The 21,734-nt window shown below is 59.7% G+C and overlaps 1 protein-coding gene across 1 annotated transcript; it reads left to right on the plus strand.

The window, feature by feature from the left end:
- Nucleotides 1–1,003: 1,003 nt before the first annotated feature.
- On the plus strand, nucleotides 1,004–13,409 carry LOC109395628 (guanine nucleotide-binding protein G(o) subunit alpha-like). Its single transcript, XM_019666818.1, has 5 exons — nucleotides 1,004–1,119; nucleotides 1,212–1,340; nucleotides 3,215–3,344; nucleotides 7,323–7,476; nucleotides 9,048–13,409. Exons 1-5 carry the CDS (start codon nucleotides 1,004–1,006, stop codon nucleotides 9,233–9,235), a joined length of 717 nt encoding a protein of 238 aa, XP_019522363.1. The 3' UTR covers nucleotides 9,236–13,409.
- The last annotated feature ends 8,325 nt before the right edge of the window (nucleotides 13,410–21,734 follow it).

Below are 21,734 nucleotides of genomic sequence, written 5' to 3' on the forward strand. Positions count from 1 at the left end.
CACCCCCTTCCGGACTCACCTGCTACCTGCTCCCCGCCAAACCTGCTTCCCACTTCACCACTCCCGGCCCGCCAGGCCTGTATCCCAGGCTCCTCCTCCACTCCAGGCCTCTGCGTGCCCACGGGCCCCTCAGCTGGGCAGATTCTCACAAGGACTTGAGGCAGGCCTACGGCATTGGTTCACCAGTGGGCCCCTCAATGGGGAAGGCGTTTGCCCTTCCCAGCCCCAGGGCATCGGGTCTCCAGCAGATCCCAGGGCCAAGTGCTGATAACGTGCAGCCCTTCCACATGCAGCCTGGGACCCCTCATCGACCTGTGTCTTGCACACTCAGGGCGCTTCCCCTGTGGCTGTGTGTGGCTCCCTACCCCCAGGCTTGAAGACTCGGGGCCTGGGGGTCACTGTAGATCACTGAACGGCCTGCAGGTCTGGCTCAGCTCCCTCCTTCCTGATTTCCCAGCTTCCACCCTGGCTTTGGGTTCAAACCTAACCCATGCAGACCCCAAAGCCCGTTCGGTGCTTGGCCTGGGTCTGCTTCCAGAAGTGGTGGCATGGGAAGAGAGCCCTGAGGCCGGCTGTGACCTCTGACCCTCCCTTCCAAGAGCATCAAATGGGGAGAGGCTTACCGATCCCTGGGGAAACTCTCAGGACGTGTGGAAAGGGCAGGGGGGCTTCGGGGGGGGGACCCCTCGGAGGCACCTCTCAAACTGGTCAGAGCGGGAACTCTGGGGCCAGATGTCCTGGTTCAAGCCCCGGCTCACAGTTGAGCAAGGCACTGACCTTCATTGACCCTGCCTTCTAGCCTGTAGAATTGTACATTTAACTCAGAAATATGACAACACCTATGAAGAACAGAGCCCAACTGCTCGCCGTTATTATTTCAAGATGAGGAAATGACAAAACAGCATTTTAAACGTGTTCCTCTCATTGAAAAGTGTGATCTTGTCTGGTGTGCCTGGAGCTGTGTGCACAGCCCCTTGTGGTCTGAATTAGAGGCTCTTTGAGAATGTGTGACCAGGACATTCGGTCCCTTCCTCCTCGATCGCCACCCCCACCCGCGACCCCACCTGGCTCTGGACAAGGTGGTGCCGTCGTTTCCACAGTGGCCTGCAGGGATCCCTGGTGGGGACTTGGCTCTGAATGGGGGTGGCTCAGCAAACACAGGACAGTGCCCAGAGCTTGGTCCATGGTCCCCTATGTGTTGCTATCCCCAGCTACCTGGACAGCCTGGATCGGATCGGAGCCACCGACTACCAGCCCACTGAGCAGGACATCCTCCGAACCAGGGTCAAAACTACCGGCATCGTAGAAACCCACTTCACATTCAAGAACCTCCATTTCAGGTGAGGCCCATGGGACTCCCGAGACCCAGTCTCTCAGCCTCAGCTCGTCTGGAGCACCCAGCTATCACCCTGCCTTGGGAGCTTTCGTGTGGGGACAGTTAGATTCAAGAAGGGACCTGTCTATAGGTCCATTTTCCATCAAGTTGAGGGCTGGGGTGAGCAGGGAGGCTTCCTGGAAGAGGGGTCCTAGAGTGGGGCTCTGAGGAATGTGGAGGGGTTAACTGGACAAAGGAAGGGAGCCTGTCCTTGGGTGACATCTGAGGAGGAGAAGGGTGCATCACCTTGAAGGCCACCTTGTGGGGAGGGGTAGGAATGAGGGTGGACAAACCCAAACAATATCTGTGAGACCCCAAGGACCCACATAATCTCAGAGCTGGAAGGGGCTTACAGATCAGCTGACCCATCCTGTCCTGGTGCAAATGTGGAAACTGAGGCCTGGGAGGAGCAAGGCCATCCCCAAGCACAGAACCTAACCTGAGCCCAGGTGCTCTGAGCACCACCGAGCAGGGCACTGAGGTTGCAGCTGAACTTCTCAGGCCCTGCTGGAGGGCAGTGTCTCCACCTGGGGCGACCTCCATGCACCGAGGCCAGGAGCCCATGTTCTGCCCCCACCTGCCTTCTAGGTGTGGTTGCTGGGTGTCTAGTGGAGCAGGAAGAGAGGCCAGGAGGGCAGGGACTGCAGGGACAGACAGGTGTAAGGGCCTGCCTGGGAGGGCTGGATTCCAGATCACTTGCCGCCCGCTCCCGAGCCCCAGCCCATTCCTATACAGACTAGAGCTGAGGGCCTGTCTCCTGGTCCCGGGGCCCGTGGGCAGCCTCTCCGCAGGACCATGAGAGCTGTGCTGGGTACAGGTGCCTCTAGGCCTCCCCTGAACCTGGGGAGCCAGCCATGGGCTAAGTGACCCCACAAGGTGCCTCTCACCTTCCAGTCTCCTCAGTCTTTCCCACTCACCCCGCAAATGCACAGGGTGGGGACCGGGGCTCAGCGCTGCCTAGCAGGCAATTTGAGAATAAGCACCCTGGAGGGCCGCAGAGGCCATCAGCCAGCACCCTGTATTTCAAAGCAGGGAGCAGGATCTGAGGGACGTGGTGACAGACACGAACCAGACCTGTTTCCTTGCAGTCCTCGGTCTGGAGGGGCTGGCATCCCTATGCACGCAGGGTCAGGGCCCAGCCCCCCGCAGCTGTGTGCCCACAGGCTTCCCAGGCCAAGGAGGCTGCAGAGTGTGAGACTGACCTCTTCCAGGGCACGGCCCCACCTGCCCAGTCCCTTCCCACAGCCTTCATGCCCCCTGAGGGAGGGTCTGAGAGGAGGAGAGGCCGGCACCCATCTGCCCGGCAGAGGTGGCACAGGACGGGTCAGAGGCTTTATCTGTCAACAGACCTGGGTCAGACCCCAGCCCTGCACACTGGCTCTCGCCAGCACCCTGGGCACCTAACCCCTAGGTGCCTCCCTTTTCCTCCACAGGACAGGTGACAGTCCCTGCCTGCCTCGCTCCCAGGCTGGTTGGGACGTTTCCCAAAGCACAGACATGAACAGATGCCCTCAGAGAGCCTGGAACAGGGTGTGCATGTTGCGCTGACAGGAGGACCCCGCAGACGTGTTTCTTGGGGGCTACCTGAGGTTCACCCCTTAGTAAAATTCTTGAGATTTGAGGACAGGTCTTTGAGTCACTACATGTAAACACAGCCAGTCAGGGGACAGTAAGCAGTGATAGCTGCTCCCACCCCGAGGATGGCAGTGTCAGTCTGTCAGCGCCTGAAGCGGGGCTCCGGGATGCAGGTACCCCCTCCCGCCCCTCGGCTTGACCAGGCACCCCTTCACTTGCCTGGGCCCCACCGCCTCCACCCCAGCTTCCCTGTCTCCCTGGCAGGCTGTTTGACGTCGGGGGCCAGCGATCTGAACGCAAGAAGTGGATCCACTGCTTCGAGGACGTCACGGCCATCATCTTCTGCGTCGCGCTCAGCGGCTATGACCAGGTGCTCCACGAAGACGAGACCACGGTGAGTGGCCTGAGCCCTCCAGGCCTGCAGGGGGAAGTGGGAGGACTGGCTGCCATCAGCCTCAGTGGCCCACGCGGCCCTGTGGTGGCTGAGAGTTCTGCCGTTGGGCGAACGCCTGGTGACGCCAGTGCAGATCATACAGACTGATCATGCGCATCTCCGCAGATCTGGGGTCTCGGGCAGTAAGTGCCTCTTCAGTAAACACGGCAGAGTCACAGAGGCCACCAGGCTGGAACTGAACTCAGCCAGTCCTAGGAGAACCCAGGGTGCAGTCAAGCAAGAGTGAGCATAAGACAGCAAGAGCGGTTCTTAGCCCTGACAGCCGTCCCTGAGTGCGGGCGGGCTGCTGGCAGGAGAGGCGACTGGGGCCTGTGGCCAGCGGGCTGGGGCACCTCCACAGGAGGCCAGCGTAGCTCCCGCCTCTGACGACGTGTGGCATTTAGTCTGTGACCTCGGAGAAAAAGGGCCAGCCTGGCCTGGGGTGAGGGGGCACTCGCGGGGCAAGTGTGCTGCGTCTCTCTGGGCCTCGTCCTGGTCTGCTGCTGAATTCAGTTACTGTTATCTATTGAAGCGGGGATGACAGTAGGACCTATCCGTGGGGCCATCGGTGGTGGATGAGAGAATCTGCGGGAAGGAATTGGAACCGTTTCTGGCACAGCAGTGCCGACTGGTGATTGTCCTGAGCTGGGGGGTCCACTGAGAGTCCCCGTCTGGGCTGCAGCCCACAGGCCAGAGCCTGCCAGGGAAGCCAGGGGTTGGTGTGGGGCACCCGCAGGGTGGCTGGAGACAAACCCACAGCACCTGCTGGAGTGGGGCTCCCGGGCTGTGAGGTACCGCCCTTGGCATCCGTCAGCTCCTCTGTCTGCCGCACTCTTAGACCTTTGGCCGCAAGTCTCTCGGACTCAGCACTGGGGTTTGGAGCTGGCCTGTGGTCACTGTGGGCCTCGGGCAAGGCCTGTGTCCTCTCTGGGTCTGTTTCCTCATCAATTCTGCCTGTTGGTCCCAAAGGCTGCTATGAAGATCCGATGCGCTGCGGGGTGTGGGCTGTGGGGTACACGTGCTATGGTGGGGAGGAGCCGCCGTCCTGGGGCACCAACGCAGTGATGGGGCTTTGATGAGACTGGAGCTGAAGCCGCTGCTGGTGGGGGGGGTGGTCCAGACTCGAGCCACATGCTGGTTTGTCCATCTTGCCCTCCCCCTTTCAAGCCCAGCTGCACCCCTGACTTGGGGGTCAGCAAAGCCCCCCAAGCTGTGCCTTGTCCTGAAGGAGGCTCCTAGGGCCTCGGCTGTACAGCTCCTTCTGGTAACACTGTCATCATTCTCAGTGGCCTCGAGCTTGTGGCATCTAAGATCACCAGAGCTGAGGGTGGGCCGGGGGTAGACACACGCCCAGGGCTGTGCTTGGACCCGACTCACTGACCACAAAGCCCAGGTCGGCCCCTGGCCACCCCCACAACGCCTCCGCGCACAGGGGCTGCCCTGGCACGTCTGTCACTGTTCCATTGGTCGACGGCTTTTCGAGGCGTTGCTCACGGTCTGATTGGCCACCCTTGTGGTCTGAGCTCCTGTGGGCTCCTCTCTCCTCGAAACACCGGGGAGTGGGGAGCGGAGCTGACGCAGTGAGTGCAACGCTGACCCAGCCATGGGTGTCAAAGGGAACAGGCCTCTCCCCTGGGACCTGCCTTGCCAGGCCTGCAGACAGCTCAAACCCAAGTCCCAGGCCCGTCAACCATGGGGCAAGGGCTCTCACTCACCTCTGGAGCCCAGGGCGGAAGCACAGGGGTGTCGGTGCAGCTGGCAGCCTCGGGGCCCAAGCTGCATGGCTCTCGAGTCCCCATTTAACATGGGGCTGGGCCGGTGCCAGGCCTCGCACTCGGACAGCCTTCCACTCTGCCCGCCCGCGCCCTGTCCAGCCCGGCCAGCCCCCTGTGAACTCCTCACCGGCCTTTGCCGCTGAGCAGGGCCCACGACCTACGGCACTTTCCCTCCGTTCTCCTCCGCCTTCCTGCCTTCTGCGTTCCTCTCCTGCCCTTTCTCTCACCTCCGCACTTCTCCCCGGTTCACATGGGCTGGAGCAGAGGACCTTGGGAAGGCTAAGGCACAGAGGCCCAGGCCAGGAACGGGCTCTCCCTGGGGCCCTGTCCTCCCCAAGGCGGACCAGCTATGTGGCCCAGGAAAGAGCGGCCACGCCTTCCGGGGACAGGAACGGACTTGACAACTAGACAGCAGCCCACGAAGGTGGGTCCTTGCTGGCAGCAGTAAGAGCATCACCATTGCTGCAGAGCTAAGCCAACGACTGTGTGTCTGGGACATATGGCAGCTGGGCAGCTGGGGGGCCAGATAGACCTGGCCCAGGGTCCAGCACGGGCCCTGCCGCTGCATGAATGTGGCAGCCGCGCCACCTCCTTGTCCTTAAAATAGCAATGTTTGTGGGAGCGCAGCCTCGTAGGCAGCTGTGAAGAGCGCAGAGTTCAGAGTCGTCAGAGTGCCTGCACTTGGGACCCCACTCGATAAATGGCAGTTGTCGGGCTCCCCTGTCCAGGCTCATGGCTGAAGGACAAGCTGTGGGCTACAGACACTCTGCCCCTGGGAGCAAAAGCTAGGCCCTGCTGACCAGTCCTTGGTCCTCGGCCTTCCTCTCTGGTCAGCCCTGGGTGTCCTCCAGGGCCTAGGGCGTGAGTTGGGGCTGCCCAAGACACATGTGTCTTGAGATGGCTCCTGGAGCTCGGCCATGGGCCCTGGGGCTGGTGGCTGCCTGCCAACCAGCCAGCCACCCTGTCCACCGCAACTAGGGACCCCAGGGCCTCATCCAGTTCTCGTACCTCAGGCTGGGGGCTCCAGCGACGCTGGGCCTCAGCCTGCCACAACTTCTCCACCACCACTACGTCACCACCGCCTACAGGGCCTTAATTTGCCAAACCAAGGCCAAAACCATGAGCAGATTCTGAGAGACCCTCCAAGCCGGGCAGGTATGAAGCACCTCCCTCCAACTGAAACCGTCAGCTAAGAGTTGAAAGCAGCAGGTGCTCGGGGCACCGGGTGACTTTGCTGTGATGCCTGGCCCCGCCCACTCCGCCTCACACCCCTCACCGGCCGCCTGGCTTAGGCTGGTCCTCTCCACCCCCGCCTTCCATCTCCAGCCACGCAGCCCACGGTTGCCTCTGAGACTGCGCAGAGGCCTCAGGGTGGACTGGCCTTGGTTGACTTTCTGGCCCCGAGACTGGTTGAACCAATTTTTTTTGGGGGGGGGTTCTCTCTCTCTCATGTTTCTGCTGGGTTTTTATCTTCCTCTCTGTTTTAACCTGTTTTGCCGGGTTTCTTCTTGGGGTTCTTCTGGACCCTCTCCCAAAAAAACCAGCCCCAATGGGCAGCTCACCCAGAGCTGCCCCCGCCCAGCCATGGCCCAGCCAACCAATGCAATCCCCAACCACAGCAAGGCCACAGCAAGATCACCCCCCAGATGCTGTCCCCCCTGGTGTCTGCTTCCAACTCTGGATTAATTCGAGGACCTCCTAGTCCTCGGTTAATGTTCCCCAGCTGAATGCGTGCCTCCCACCCCTGCTGGCGAATCCAAATGAGACCCTGGTGGAGAAATCTGCATGGCCCTCGGTTCCGTGTAGCCGTGTTGAATGGTGGTGCAGCCCCTGCCCTGAGTGCATGGTGCATGTCCTCTCCGTCAGTTGGAGTCCCTCCAGTGACCTCGCTGTCCCCATCCCGGGTCAGCCCTCTCTGGGGGGGTGGGAGGCTGGGGGCAACATTCCTCGCCCTGTCCGCCCTGCTCCGCCCCACCCTGCCTGCGTATTGAATGAAGCAGGAACCACGTCACGTCTGTCCTTGTGGGTCCCCCCGTCCCCGTCCGTCCATGGTGCGTTCGGCTGCGTGGGTGGGCCTTTCCTCGGCTTGCCCTGCTGCGTGGTGGCCGCGGTGGGTCAGGGCCCTGGGCACCGCTGGCCTCACCTGCCCCCCACTCTGTTGCAGAACCGCATGCACGAGTCCCTGAAGCTATTTGACAGCATCTGCAACAACAAGTGGTTCACGGACACGTCCGTCATCCTGTTCCTCAACAAGAAGGACATTTTTGAGGAGAAGATCAAGAAGTCCCCGCTGACCATCTGCTTTCCCGAATACACAGGTAGAGACTCCCCGCCCCCCTGCGGGGACAGCAGGGGCCTGCACTGCGCCCCTGGCCAGCAGACTCCCTGAGGGAGCAGGCCCCCCTTTCTGAAGCCCAATCCCCCTGGCCTGTCCTCTGCGGATGCTCAGGACTCAACCACATAGAATCCAACACAAAACTAAAGGCCACCTCTGTCACCGTTACTACCTAATTGTGAGGCGGCTGGGCGGTCAGAGGAGGCAGCCTGGCCAGGCCCCCCCATGGAGCAGTGAGGGTGGCTGGAGCAGCCCAAGTGCCCATCGACTCTTCCAGGTGGCCAGGGCCTGGTCAGAGGTGAGTGGGCATCCCCAAACTGACCAGCCCCCGGCCTGGAGAGCACAAGAGCAGCAGAGCCCCAACAAGGCAAACCTGCTGGGGGAGCCCCCAGCCTGACCCTACTTCCCTGAAAGTGGACATGGAGGCCATGACTTGCGGCCAGACAGCTCACTCTATCTTCCCCTTTCTCAAGATCACGCCAACTGCCGGGTAGGCCAGGCCCCCAGCAATGTGCAGCCAGCGGTGGGGGGCGGGGCTCGGCAGCCCTCACACCCACCAGCCAGCCTCCTCTTAGCTGTAAGTTGGGGGTCCCTAGTTGACCTGGATGGTGGCCTGTGTCAGAAGCAGGCAGGACGGGTCAGCCACCAAGGTTGGTTTGGGGCTCAGAGGCCTCAGGGATTGCCGGTAGGTCCCATCCCTCACCTCCAGCCCAAAGTTAGGAAAGAGCTACGAACTGGCAGAGCCCCAAGGCCAGGCCTGGTGGCCTGTGCCCATATCCCTGGGGGCTGGCACCCCCTCCAGGCACACCATTCCCAGACTTCCAGTCTGCAGAGCAGCCACCCCAGCTTAGCGCTGTGGCTCCAAAATCCAGCCCCCCTCCCTTTCACAGCGGGTCGTGGCAGCCCTGCCTGGGCCTGGGCCCCAGTTCGGAGCCTGTGGTGGCTTCCGTGCAAAGCTGGGGGTCCTGTACTGCTCCTCCCCAAACAGCAGCTGCTCTCCTGGAAACCCTCTGACACCCCAAGGGAGGCCACATGTCAACGCGCCTGACAGTGCCTGGTCCCTGGATGGTGAGCCTGAGAGAAGGAGGGGTGAGAGGAAGAGAAGGAGGCCAGGGTGGCCCACAGGCACCACACAGTTCCTGCCCACCTTGCCCGGCAGCGGCCAAGGGAGGTGACATCTAGGCGTGCTCTGAGGAATCACAGACAGGAGAGGACCTGCCTGCAGGGCGTGGGTCAGCCAGGGGCTGGTTCAGACCGCCTTGAGCCGGACTCACAGTAAGAAAGACCACCTGCGTGGGGAGTCAGGTGCGTTATATAAAAGAACAGGAGCCTCATGAAACAGGGCTCGCCCGTAACACAGGTGAGGGACGGTGAGCTTTGCTAGTTTGCTTTCGCCATTATTTTTAAACTGGATGTGGACGACTGACTTGACTTCATGACTCGCTGTGGACTTAGCAGAGCTGTCAAGTTCCCCGTGCCCGTCAGATGTCTCCTCCAGGGTTGTCCTCAGTTGTGGCCTCACCTCACCCGTTGCCCTCCCGGTCTTTCCCGCAGGCCCCAGCACCTTCACGGAAGCCGTGGCGTACATCCAGGCCCAGTACGAAAGCAAGAACAAGTCGGCTCACAAGGAGGTCTATACCCATGTCACCTGCGCCACCGACACCAACAACATCCAGTTTGTCTTTGATGCTGTGACGGACGTCATCATCGCCAAAAACCTGCGGGGCTGTGGCCTTTACTGAGTCCCGGCCTCGCCCCCAGCTGCCCGCCACCCTGCCCGGCCTCCTGCCCCCCACCCCCTGGAACCAGAGCTCCAGCACCTCTCAGACCACTCTCTGCACTTGACAAAGAAGCACAGCGGCTGGCACCAAGGGGGCAGGAGGGAAATCCCCCACAGCCGCCCCGCCCCCAAGACATCAGAGCGTGTGGTGACACGGGCTGGGCTGGGTGCCGAGTAGCTGCACCCCGCCTGAGATGGGCCACTCGCTGCCTGCCTGCCTGCCACGCGCTGGCCTCTGCTCCGTCTCTGAGTGTTTCACCCCAGGGAGAGGCGTGTGGGGGCCAAGGCTGCCGTTTGGCCCAGAACGGGCACGTCCTACGCTTGGTGACTCATACTCGAAGTCCCAGCGTCTTCTCCTGTCTTCTGGGGTTTAGGTGGTGGGGGTGGCCTTGGGACAGGGTCCTGGCAGGGGTAGGGGCAGTGGCAGACACTGCTCAGCTTTTCCTGGGTTCTCTCTGGTCGGGGGCAGCTCCGTCACCGAAAGGCAGGGTGGGACCAGGCCGACTGCGTGTGGGACCGAGGGCTCAGGCCTCGGCAAATGCCTCCTTCCTGCCTCCCCTTGGATCTCAGCCCCCTGGTGCAAGCCCTTCTCTGAGCTATCCTTCCCTGCACCCCCTTGGGGCTCCCCATGGTCCTTCTGGGGAACCCATATTCATGACGCCTTACAGGTCTGTAACTGATTCTGAAACTGACGTATTGCAAAGGCATGTGGTCGATGGTGGGAGGGCTCGAGTCCCGTGGTGCCTGGACAGGTCAAGGGAGACGCGGGAGGCAGTGGGGGAGGGTGCTGAGGGAGAGGAGCGCCCGCGCTGGCTGCCGTGGGGCCTCACCCCCAGTCTTTGCAGGCCCAGGCGTGAGCCGTGTACCTGCTCCCATCACCCAGGTGGCAGGCAGCTGCTCCAGATATGAGCAGACATGCGTCTCCTTCTCAAATCGCAGTAACTCCAACTCAAATTACAGGGGCAGGCGGGCCTTTGGGCTGGGGATGGGTTCTGCAGTTGGGGAGGCTCAAGGGGGCTGTGGACACAGCTCCTGAGGCTAACACCCCAGCTTCCTTTTTTCTCAGTTAAAAAACCAGAGAGTTTGTCCACAGCCCTTGGTGTCGTGCCAGCCCTCGGGGACAGAGGAGGGCAGATGGATAGGACCACCACTCTGAAGTATGCACTTACCAGGGGCCACATACCAGGCCCCCCGCCACCCTCTGGAAAGAGTCCTAGGACCCCTTGAAGGGGTTTTGTTGCCGAGATTCCTGAGCAGAAAGGGGTGGGGTAACTTCTGGCGGCCCAGGCCCAGGCTGGCCTCGGGCAGCCAGCACCCCTCTCTCTCGCTCTTAGGCACCTCCAGTTGGCTGATGCCACCACCACAGGCAGACCCTGGGCGCTTGTGTGGCAGGCTCTGCCTAGGGAGCCAGGTGTGCCCATGGGAGGAGAGGGGCTGCCCCTTGAGAGCTCTCTGGCCCCCTCTGCTCTTCCAACCTCCACTCCAAGCTCCGCTCAGCCCCAGGGCCAGGCAAGACCCCTGGACTCCCTGCCTCCCGACTGCCCCGGAGCCAGGAAGAACCCCACCATGCCAACAGCTCTGGGCTTCCTGGCTCCAACAGGCCCAGAGCTCTGGGTGGTGCACGGGAGACCCAGGGCACCGTCCCTAGTGCCAAATGCCTACAGGGGCGAGTGCCACTGGGGGAGCCTTCCCTGGTCTGGCTCCCGTGCTGCTGCCTCATCCTTACGGGAAATCACAGGCAGCCAGGCTGTCGGAGCCGGGGCCAGCCCGAGGCCACTTGGTTTCATTCACCGTGTGCGCTGCACCTTGTGCCAGTTGCTGGGTTGTGGCCGTTGGAGCCACCAGCCCCAATGTCCTGTCATGGGAAGACAGGGCCAGTTAAGCATTTGCCCAACATTGAAGACATAGCAGTTATTTCCTGATATCACCACCCTGGGTGTGGCCAGCTGTGCCCCCAGCTCTGCCCTGTGACTCCAGACTCAGAGACAGCCGACAAGAAGCAGGGGATGCTGGCCAAGCCCCACCTCTGAGGCCGTCGTCCAGGCCCAGGGCTTTCTAGTGCCCACAGCGGCCCGCGCACCGGGCAGGAGTCAGGCCCCCGCCCTTCCCAGCTGCAGCCTTGGGAGGCTGGGGGAGCAGGGTGCCTGGGGCCTTCCTGCCCATGTGTCCCCTGGGCTGCCTTTTCTCCCTCAGACACTCTTCCCTGCTCAGTGCCGCCCCGGCATGTTGAGGGGGTCCTTGGCTGTCTGGTGTAATCCCTTGAGGAGAGGGTATCCAGGGTATAACTCCTTCGCTGTCTACTGCGTCGCCCGTCCATGTCGTCACCAGCAGCTCCACCATGGGAATGACTTGGGGTGACAGATGAGTTTTGGCTCCGTCGTGGGTGTGGGTGTGAGGGGGAGATGTTGCGAGTGACCAGAAATGGGTGGGTCTCTTCACCACAGTGGCCCTGTACTTGGGGCCATGCGTAACTCTCTGACTGGCTCTAATTCAGCAGGGCAAGGGGAAAATTATTTCTAGAAGGGACGCCTTTGCCAAACCCATGGAAATTGTGCTTGCCATCCCGAGCCTGCAGGCAAGTTCTGTGCCCTGCACTGCATCCCCCCACAAGAGTCAGCTCTCAGCCTTCACACACAGCTGGGAGAGGCCGCCGAGGCTCTCCAGCCTGACTGGAGGGGGCAGCACACGAGGCCCAAGGAGGGGCTCTGCTGTGCCTGTGAACTCGGGCCTGAGGCCGGTGTGGACTCTGCCCCCATCCTGAGCAGAGAGCCCAGCTTTGACATTCTGGGTTCCATGGCCACCTCCCATGGAGGCCCTACATGCCCAGTGCCCTGTCCCTTCCCTCTGGCCCCAGCAGCGCCCAGGCAGAGGGCCACCACTATAGCTGGTGCCAGCAGGCACCTCTGCCTCCCAGCCCAGCTCCACACCCCACTGGTGGGAACTGGAGACACGACTGCGGTGGGCATCAGTGAGCCTCCCCCGAGGCAAGTGCCCTCCCCACCCAGAGCCCCTGTAACCAGGCTGCCTACAGGCCCCAACAGGGAAGGCGCAGGAGTCTCACCCAAGCCCTCCCTTTCTGCCAAGATGAGACCTGCCCAGGGAGCTTGTGCACCCCACGGCCCCCCCAACACAGTCCCAGTTTATGCCCAGTGGCAACTTCTGCAGGTTCTCCCTCCTCTCGCCTGCCTCCTTCCTGACCGCTCCCCCAGCTGTCCCTCGGTCTGACCTCGTGCCCTCTTCAGCCCTCTTGGTAGGTAAATCCATCACAATCTGGGCCTCGGTCTCTCCTCCAGACCAGGAGGCGGCCTGCCCAGCCCCCTTTTTGAGAAGCCTAGCACTCACAGCCCCTCGGGCTGCCTCTGCTCATCTCGGAGCCTTCTGGAAGCCTCCAGGCACCGCCTGGCAGTTCTCAGGAACTGAAGCCTGAGACTCCAGCTGTGGCTAGCTAAAGGCTAGCAGCCCCAGACAGCTCCCCCACGTGAGCCACTAGCCTACAGAGTGAAGGGTTCCAGAAGCCCAGGGCAGAGACTGGACACAACAGCCAGACCAGGGAACAGGGCCAAGGTGTGGGCTGCTGCCACATGCTGGTGGCCCAGCGAGGCGAGTCCTGAACCACTGTGCCCAGAAAGCACAGTGGGGCCTTCCCTCAGGGGGCTCCGGGCCTCCGACAGACCACACCCCAGTGAAACGAAGGCCCCTGTCGAGGGAGGGACAGGTCGAGGCAGAAGCAGAAAGAAGGCCCCCCAGTTCCTGCCGCCTCCCTGCACAGCCAGGCCCTCCCCTCCAGTTCTCTCTACCCGTCTTGGTTTGGCCCCAGCCCCTCGCTGGGCCCCCGCTGCACATGTCCTCTGGCCCCCAGGCCTCCTCCCGGTTCTGCTGCTGCCGCCACTCTACTCCCGTCTCCCATCGCAGGCAGGGGTGCACTTGGGTGCCCCCTCCCTCCTTAGCAAACCTATCTTAGGCGCAGTAGCCCTACCTCCCAACCCTGCCACCACCAGCCACCCCGTATTAACTGTAATTTTGTAAGTAGAGTGACTCGTTGGTTTAATAAATCTCTAGTTATTGTAATAATTTATTGGCTGCCGTAATGTATTTATTAGTCACCTACCATTAATAAAAAGTGCCAGCTTTTTCTAGCGTGAGTGTGGTGTGTTGTGTCAGTACCTGGACCTTCCGCCAGGCGCACCCACAAGACGCGTGTCCTTGTGCCCTGCCCCAGTTTGGTCCTGGGGCCAGGACTGTGGTCTGCCTGGCGAAGGGGGCACACCCTGCTGGGGGCAGAAGGGTTTGGGTGGCTGGCCACCCTGCCCACCTTTCTGCATTGTCGTGAGGGCAGAGGATAGTCTGTCCTGTGCCAAGCCCACCTTCTTGTCCTAGCATGCTTGGTGCCAGCCATGCTACCGCTCTGGGTGCTGGCACAGCTTTCATGCAGGTCTGGGCTCTGCTGCAGCCTCGGACAAGTGGAGGGTTGAGAGAGACAGGAAGGTGACTGCGAGCAGGGGTGGGTGGCTGTTGGTAGGCGGTGACCCCTCGCTTCTTCGATGTCTTTCTTCCATGTTGACTTATCCCAACGTCTCTTTTCTCTGGGGAAGCTTACAAGCACAACCTGTGCTCTTGGCTCCTTGGCGATGGGTTCCAGTCCGCGTGACAGTGGAGGGATGGCGGTCAGGCCTGCGGGGCATGGTGGGGCGGGTGTCTTGGTGCCGGCGTCCCTGTCTCTGCAGCAGCTCCCCTTCCGTGCACGTTCACTGTCTCCCCCTAAGTGGACCGTGAGCTTGCAGGCGGCGGGAACTGGGCCTGGCCGTCCCTGCAGCCCCGTAGCTGCCCGGCACAGGGCCTTGTTCTCGAGCTCACACCTAGTCGGAATCAGCAGGAAGTGGGGGGCTGGGGGTACTGGGCAGGAGCTGAGCCTTAGCAGAATGGGACTGTGGGTCCCGGGCAGCCAGCCGGGATTTTTCCTCCGGACCTAAGCTCGGTGGCCTCTTGAGGAAGAGACCTTCAGCCCAGTCCACACGCCAAATGGGCGCAGTCCCCACTGTCAGCTGGGGCACCCTGGTGTTCCCTCCTGGGCCTGGGCGTGCCCCAGGCAGATGTCCCCACCACACCCTCCAGTGTCTGTAGGCCAAAGCAATGCTTGAGACCCTTGTGCAGTGGGAATGGGAACTGGCTCCTGGCTGCGGGTTTCTAGCTGTTGGTTGAGCGGCTGTGGGACGAGGTGGCTCTGTGTGATGAGAGGCCTTTTCCTGTTGAATGCTTGAGTCTTGGAGCATCTCGGAGGACTCTGCCCTCAAAAGGGGCCCAATGAACCTGGCTGAGTGTTCACAGCCCCAGGCCCTGAACTTGGCCTCCCAGGTGACCTCCGCCTGCCCTTTTCTGAGCAGGCTCCATCGATGGGGCGAATCAGTCTCGCCCCTCCCCAAGTGGCATTGTGCAAACACCAGGCAGACTTTTGAGGGAATGAGAATGAAATTCACTGGTTGAGGCTAGGCTGGTAATAAGATCATATGACTTGGCTGAATTTGTTTAGCAGAGGAAAGGGACAATGACATTTACTGCAGACCCTACAGTAAGGAGTAAAACCATGCCAGTTGTCTAGGGGCTCTCAAGGGGCAACTGAGAACTGAAGACAGCCCCCACACACACTGCCCCAGCCACAAGGACAAGGGTTTGGGGCTGCTCCCCTTACAAGTCACTGGTGTGACGATGAGTGAGACGCGCAGAGCCCGGCATGACCCTCAGTTATCCCTCCGACAGCACAGGGCTACTCAGAGAAGGTAGAAACCCCTGCACTGTGCAAGCTCAGGGTCTGGCCCAAAGCCAAGTGCAAGTCTGTTCTTCCAGGTCCCAGCTGTGTCACCGCGCAATGCCCCTGAAGGGTTGATGAGGTTACATGACACAAAGCAGGAAAGCGCGGGGTGCAGTGCTGGCAGAGGGGGGTTCGGTGATCAGTGGTGGTCACTTCACCATCTTCCCCACCCTCCTCCTGCTCAGATAGAGGAAGTCGGCCATTGCACCTGAACAAGCAGTTGACTCTCCTATGACTCGCTTGTCCCCGCTGGACGAGTCCATCTCTCAGTGACTAAGGCCCAGTGATGCCCACACCGGTTACCTGCCTTTTCTGATTTGGTTCAGTCTTCTGACTTCAAAGGGAGAATGTAGCCTGGAATTACTTCCTGGCTTGACCTGTAGACCCAGGGAGCTGGGTTTGGGGTGGATAAGTTCCCAGGGCTTGGACAGGGATCTTAGAAAAAATGAATGGCTGTCCCTTCCCCCAGGGAGGTGCATTTCATGAAACCACCTTCCCGTGCAGAAAGGGATTTGTTCACAGAGAGACATGCTCCCCTGCACCACCAAGAAACATCACCTAACTTCGTGTGCCTGCATCCCACAGTAGACTAAATTAGGCCTTGCCCGGGCAAAAAGACTGTGCCCTCTATTCTGATGTATTTGGAGTGTCCGTCATATGCATCCATTTGCTAAATGGACTTCGGTGTGGTACTGCATGTCTGCATCACTTAAAAGTCCCTGTGGGGTCAGGCCCAGCCAGGGGGTTTACGGCCAGGCCTCCAGCACTCCTGCAGGCAACATGGCAGAAGCATCTGCCCCGAGTGGCAGCCCCCCAAGGATGCCATCAGGAGCCTGGCATGATTCCTTCAGATTACAGGAGGGGCCTAGGGTCCCTCACTGCTCCCAGGAGACACCCCCACCCACAGATTGGGCCCAAGAGGAAAGGCCTGGACAGGAAGGGCCAAAGCCCAACTGCCCCAGCAGCCCCCTGCTCAACACACACACACACACACACACACACACACACACACACACACACACACACACACACACAGAGGCAGAGACCCTCCCGTGGCTGGGGACTTTGCAGTGGGGAGAGCCCACATCACCCCATCCTCAGCCTCACCTAAGACGCAGTGGTTGGTGTCCAGTCCAGTCCCTGCCATTGGCCCCAAGATGAGGGCTGTAGACTGAAAGCCGGAAACGAGAACCGCCGTGCTGCATTACAGATAACCGTTCTTCCCTCAGCCTTCGGAGGAGCCCCTCCTGCGCTACCGAGTAGCCCAGGTCCCCGGTCCTGTCTCTCAAACCTAACTCTCTCTTCTCTCTCCCTGTCTCCGTGTCTCCCTCCGGCTGTCTGTCTCGCTCTCTCCCCTCCCACCTGCGGCCACAGAACCGCATGCACGAGTCCCTCATGCTCTTCGACTCCATCTGTAACAACAAGTTCTTCATCGATACCTCCATCATTCTCTTCCTCAACAAGAAAGATCTCTTTGGCGAGAAGATCAAGAAGTCACCTTTGACCATCTGCTTTCCTGAGTACACAGGTGGGTGTCACAGCGGCCCTGTGCAGGAGGAAGCCGCACCCCTGCCAGGGACTTGCGTCGCCTCCAGAGGCGAGAACCAAAGCCGCTGCCTGTGGCTCAGGGAACAGGCTGCCGGGCCAGCGCCAGCGGGAGGCAGGGTGCCAGTGCAGGAGTCTGGCGGGGGCGCAGAGGGAAACACCAGGGCGTGACAGGTTTGGCCCTTCCCAGGACACAGCCCTGGGTGTGGTGGGAAGTGGACCCTCTGATCCATGTTTTGTGACTGGGGTGCCTCGGAAGTGACATGGCGGGGATCAGGAGGCAGGACTGGGCCACACAGCACCTTGGCCTGCATGGGTGGGCACGTGGCCTGTGAGTGGGCCCCCACGTACTGTCTCCACCACCTGTTGTGGGGCACTGTCGGCAGCAGCCCCACCTAGGCCCAGCCGGATCCTTGCACCCCCTCCGCCATCATGCCTGCTTTGTCCCCCTCTTTCTCCACCCCTGGTTTTGTCCCCAAATCAAACCATTCCAACTCTCTGCGAGCCTCCCCCTTCCCTGCCTCCCTTTCTTCCACCTCCTCAGGGGCTTCTCCTCCCATCTGGCTCCCGGACCCCCACAACAGAGCTCTTTTCTGTATGGGGGGATGAGGTGTCAGGCTGTCTGACAGCTCAGGGGATGGCTGCTGTAGAAGTGCCGGGCCTGGGCTGCTGCTAAAGACTAGAGCTGTGCTGGTGAGCTGCCAGACCCCAGCCTTTGTCCCTCTGGGGACTGGGAAGCTTCTAGGGGCCCCTTTGCATGCTGAAAACAGAGACCAGGACCCTGCAAGAGAGCAGGATGTGTCACAGCTTGGCTCAGCCAGGACCCCACTCACTGACAGCCCCAGAGAGAGTCCGGGCTCAGCTCCTAGGGCTGCACACGTCCCTGAACCCAGTCAGATTCCAGAAGAGAAGGTTGCTGGCCCATCCACCCTGCGCTGCAGAGACGAGCCGGCCCTCACCCTTGAGTATGGAAGGCCCCATCGGCTTGTTCTGAGCACCGCCTGTCTCCTCACCGATGTCCCATGCTGCTTGTCAAGCTGCGAGGTTTCTGCCCATCCCAGAGCGCACAGGGGCTGGGGGGGCAGGCTCTCCCGTCTGACAGCCATCAGGGACACAGTCTCTAGCAGGCAGGTAGGCCAGAGCAGCCTCTGGAGCCAGACCACCCGCAACTTTGCGCAAGCTAATCCCGTGCCTCATTTTTCATCTGGGCGCCATAGTAGACCCAACAATGCCTATGGTATGGGGTGGCCACAGGGATGGGTGGAGAGAACAGAGCCCGGTGCCAGGTCCACCTACCACTGGCTATGGCCGAATGAAGAACGCTCAGAGAGTGGAAACCAAGGAAGGGTTGAGGAGGTGCCCTCTGCAGAGTGGAGCAAGTCCAGGAGGCACAGGACAGGCCTGAAGTCCCCAGGCTGAGGGGGGCCCCGCCTGTGGGTGGAGCTGGGCTGCAGCCACCCTCTTGGCAGCCACTGCTGACCTCCCCCAGCTTCAGCCAGGACCCTGCAGGACCAGCTCAGGTCTGCAGAACCAGATGGGTTGTTGTAACCAGATGGCTCTCAATAGCCTTAGGCCCCGGCAGGCCCTCTGAGGCCAGTGCCGCCCTCAGGCAGGCACCACCCTAAGCTCTTCCTTGTCCCCAGGGATCTGGCCCCACTGAACTCCAATTTGGGACACGGCCTGGGAGTAGTCAGCCTCACTGCTGTGTAGTAGCAGGCGCTGAATGCCTCCAGGGAAAGTCGGTCTGAATGTGGGAAACATCTGAGTTCCCCAGGACGCCCAGGTCCGACACCGGATGGATGACAAATGGTCACCAGTGCCCCCATGCAGCGCCAAGGCCTGTGGGGACATGAAACTAGCGGAAGGGACAGGAGACAGGCAGGCGATAGCGGGGTGTCAAGTGAGCTCTCAGGGCCTGCCAGGCTGGTGAAGGCGCAGAGTCAGCAGACGCTCAGGAGGCATGAGCTGGGCATCCCCGAGTCACTCCCAGGCGCTTTTCACCTCCCTCAGTGTCTTGTCTTGACACTGCCCAGGCAGGAAGCTTCTTAATGGGGTCCACTCTGGTGCTAGGTCTCGTCTGCGAGCTGCTGCTAACTTGATGGCTTCACTAAGAACTCACTTCTGCTCCTGGTGCCCGGCCACGGGGGGGCTTGAGGAGGTTGTGCCCTGTGGGCTGCATAGAGCTGTGCTCCACCCAGACCCCCATTCCCTTCTCCTGGCCCCTCATATTTGCTGATTGGCTGCAGAAGCCCCAGCTCCCCATGTGGCTCACGTACAACGGCTGGAGAATGGGGCAGGGGAGGTATTGTCCCAACAAATCAGGATGTATTGTTTCCATGCTGGCCAGATCCTTGGTGCACAGAGGAAAATGGGACACTTCCTTTGATGGGTTTTTAGGCAATTCTGTGTCGGTCCATATTTTGTGGTAATTGAAAGCTGTGTACAGGGCAGAGCCAAAGGGGTTTAGCGGTGCCACTGATTGAAAACTGTCCTTGCCCCATCCACAGATATCCCCACCACCAGGACCTGCCAGGATCAAGGGGACAGACAAGGAACTGGAGGGGGGGAGGGGCAGGACAGTGGGGCCCAGTTGGTATTACACATGCTGCTAACCCCTTAAATTCCCACCCAGGGAATACCAGTGCCCCCAAGTCCTGGCCACTCACCCCTGAACTAGGACTGCATAGCGACACTCCCAGGCCTGTACGTGGCTTCTCGTTAGAGGGAGCCACCCAGGAAGGAGTGCAGGTCCAGCTTGACACGCAGCGCACCCTGGGTCCCCACCCTGCCAGGAGCTCCCCCTCTTATGTCACCGTCTTGGTGTATCAGCAGTGGCACACCCTGATTTAGACCAGGGGTGACAGTTGTGAATGGCAGACCCAGCCGGGACTCAGTGTGCTCATCTAGAAAGCCAAAGGGATCTTCCGTGGCCATTGTCCTCCCAGGACTCCTGGGTGGATTCAGTGTGAAAACAGTACAGAGCCTTGCAAAGTCTGAAGCCACCCGAATGCGAAACCGTGGAGGGTTTTCGATGTAAAGTGTGACTACACCTTGGAGGAGGAGTGCCTAACGGTAGCCTCCTCTGTCCCCAACCTGTGTCATCTGCTTCCCGGAAAATGGCGTAGCCCACGTCTCAGCTTGCCGTGCCCAACCCGCTCCGCCCCAGCTCTCACCGGGGCCTGTCCTCTCTTCTTCTGTGTCTTGTTACAGGCCCCAACACCTATGAAGATGCAGCCGCCTACATCCAAGCACAATTTGAAAGCAAAAACCGCTCACCCAACAAAGAAATTTACTGTCACATGACTTGTGCCACAGACACGAATAATATCCAGGTGGTATTCGACGCCGTCACCGACATCATCATTGCCAACAACCTCCGGGGCTGCGGCTTGTACTGACCACTTGTCGTGTATAGCAACCTATTTGGTAATGATTCCAGCACTCACAGAAAAGCTTGTACACACACACACACACACACACACACACACACACACACCACTAATAAATGCAAGTTGGTAAATAAACTTTAAAAAGGCATAACAAAACCTTATATATATATATACAAATATATATTAAAAAATACTTTTTAGTTTGTACTAGAAAGAGCTTCGGACAGAACTGACCACCATCCCACAGATCAAGGTTTTCCTGGGACAGCACATGAGCACGTGTGTGCGCATGCATACGTACACACACACGTCGTGATGGGAGTCCTGATTTGGGAGACCATCCTTTTAAGAACAGCCACGTGATTTTACTCTCTGAGACCCACCTCTGAGCGGGGGGAGGGGCGGGGCAAAGAAAGGCCTGGCACTGGCCCGGCCGTCTCTGCTTCTACCACGGAGGCAGCGACGCTCAGTTCTGTCCTGCTCTGTGCGTATTCCCAAACCCTTTTAAAAATGCCCGACACCCTAAACATCTCCTATACCTCCCCCAAAACAACAGAAGAATTAAGGATGCTACTCTTTTGGATGGTGGTGGTTGTTAATTTCAAGAATTTAGAAGAATCATTGCTCCGACCAATGCACTGTCTCCTGAGTTTTCTTTACTCATGTCAACAAGGCAAGAGTCAGAAAAGGGAGACTTGGTCTGCTTTCTGAAAGCAGTGAGCAGATGGGACATGCACCAGGGCTCAGGTCCACCTGTGAAGTTGAAGCCCCTACCTCCAGGAGGGCAGCTAGGGAGATGGGAAGAGATGGAGAGATGGGGACAGGAGTGGCCAAGGGGGGAGGCTGGCTCTGCAGACCTGACCTGGTCAGGGTCTCACAGATGAAGCCTCCCAGGGCCCTGAGATGGGCTTCCCTTAGGGACCTGATCTTTTCTGTTGCTGCCCTGTCTCACCTCACCCCAACATGATAGAAAATATGCTAGGGTTTGTTGGTTGGTCGGTTGGTTGGTTTTTAAACTCAAAGAAACTGGTCAGACTGGACCCCCTTATCTCTCTCTCTACAGACTGCTTCACGGACTCTTTGCTGTTGACGTTGACCTCCTGGTAGCATGACCTTTTGGCCTTTGTAAGACACACAGCCTTTCTGTATCAAGCCCCTGTCTAACCTACGACCCCAGAGTGACTGACGGCTGTGTATTTCTGTAGAATGCTGTAGAATCCGGTTTTAGTTGAGTCTTTACATTTAGGATTTGAAAGGAAAAAAAAGAACATTTCTCATGTGCTTTGTAGCTTAAAAAAAACAAACGGAAAATGGAAAACTCACCATTACATCCATATTACTTTTCTTTTTGGAATAAAGAAACATACATCTGCACCTGTGCCCTCCCTATCCCGCCTTGTGGCGGGGCCCCCAGCACCCCTGCAGAGGTGCCAGGCCCGTCTGTGCCCGGTCCCCAGATGTGCTCAGGCTGGCCGCACTTTCCAGAACTCCGTGGGGTGCTAAAGCACCCCACATCACCCACACACGCCCGTCCCACCCATCACGCCAACCACATGCTCACTCCAGGTTTATATAGAAAAAGCACAGCTCTCACTGGCCCGTAGCTGCCAAAAAGAATACCGATCGTATGTATAAACGAGCCCGATAGAAAACACGTTTCCCGCCAAGCCCCCTTCTACAGAATCCCTTGGTCGTTTCTTTTCCGTTGCTTAGTTTTTGTT

The sequence above is a fragment of the Hipposideros armiger genome, unplaced genomic scaffold, assembly GCF_001890085.2.
Source record: "Hipposideros armiger isolate ML-2016 unplaced genomic scaffold, ASM189008v1 scaffold_479, whole genome shotgun sequence".
Lineage (NCBI taxonomy): Eukaryota > Metazoa > Chordata > Mammalia > Chiroptera > Hipposideridae > Hipposideros > Hipposideros armiger.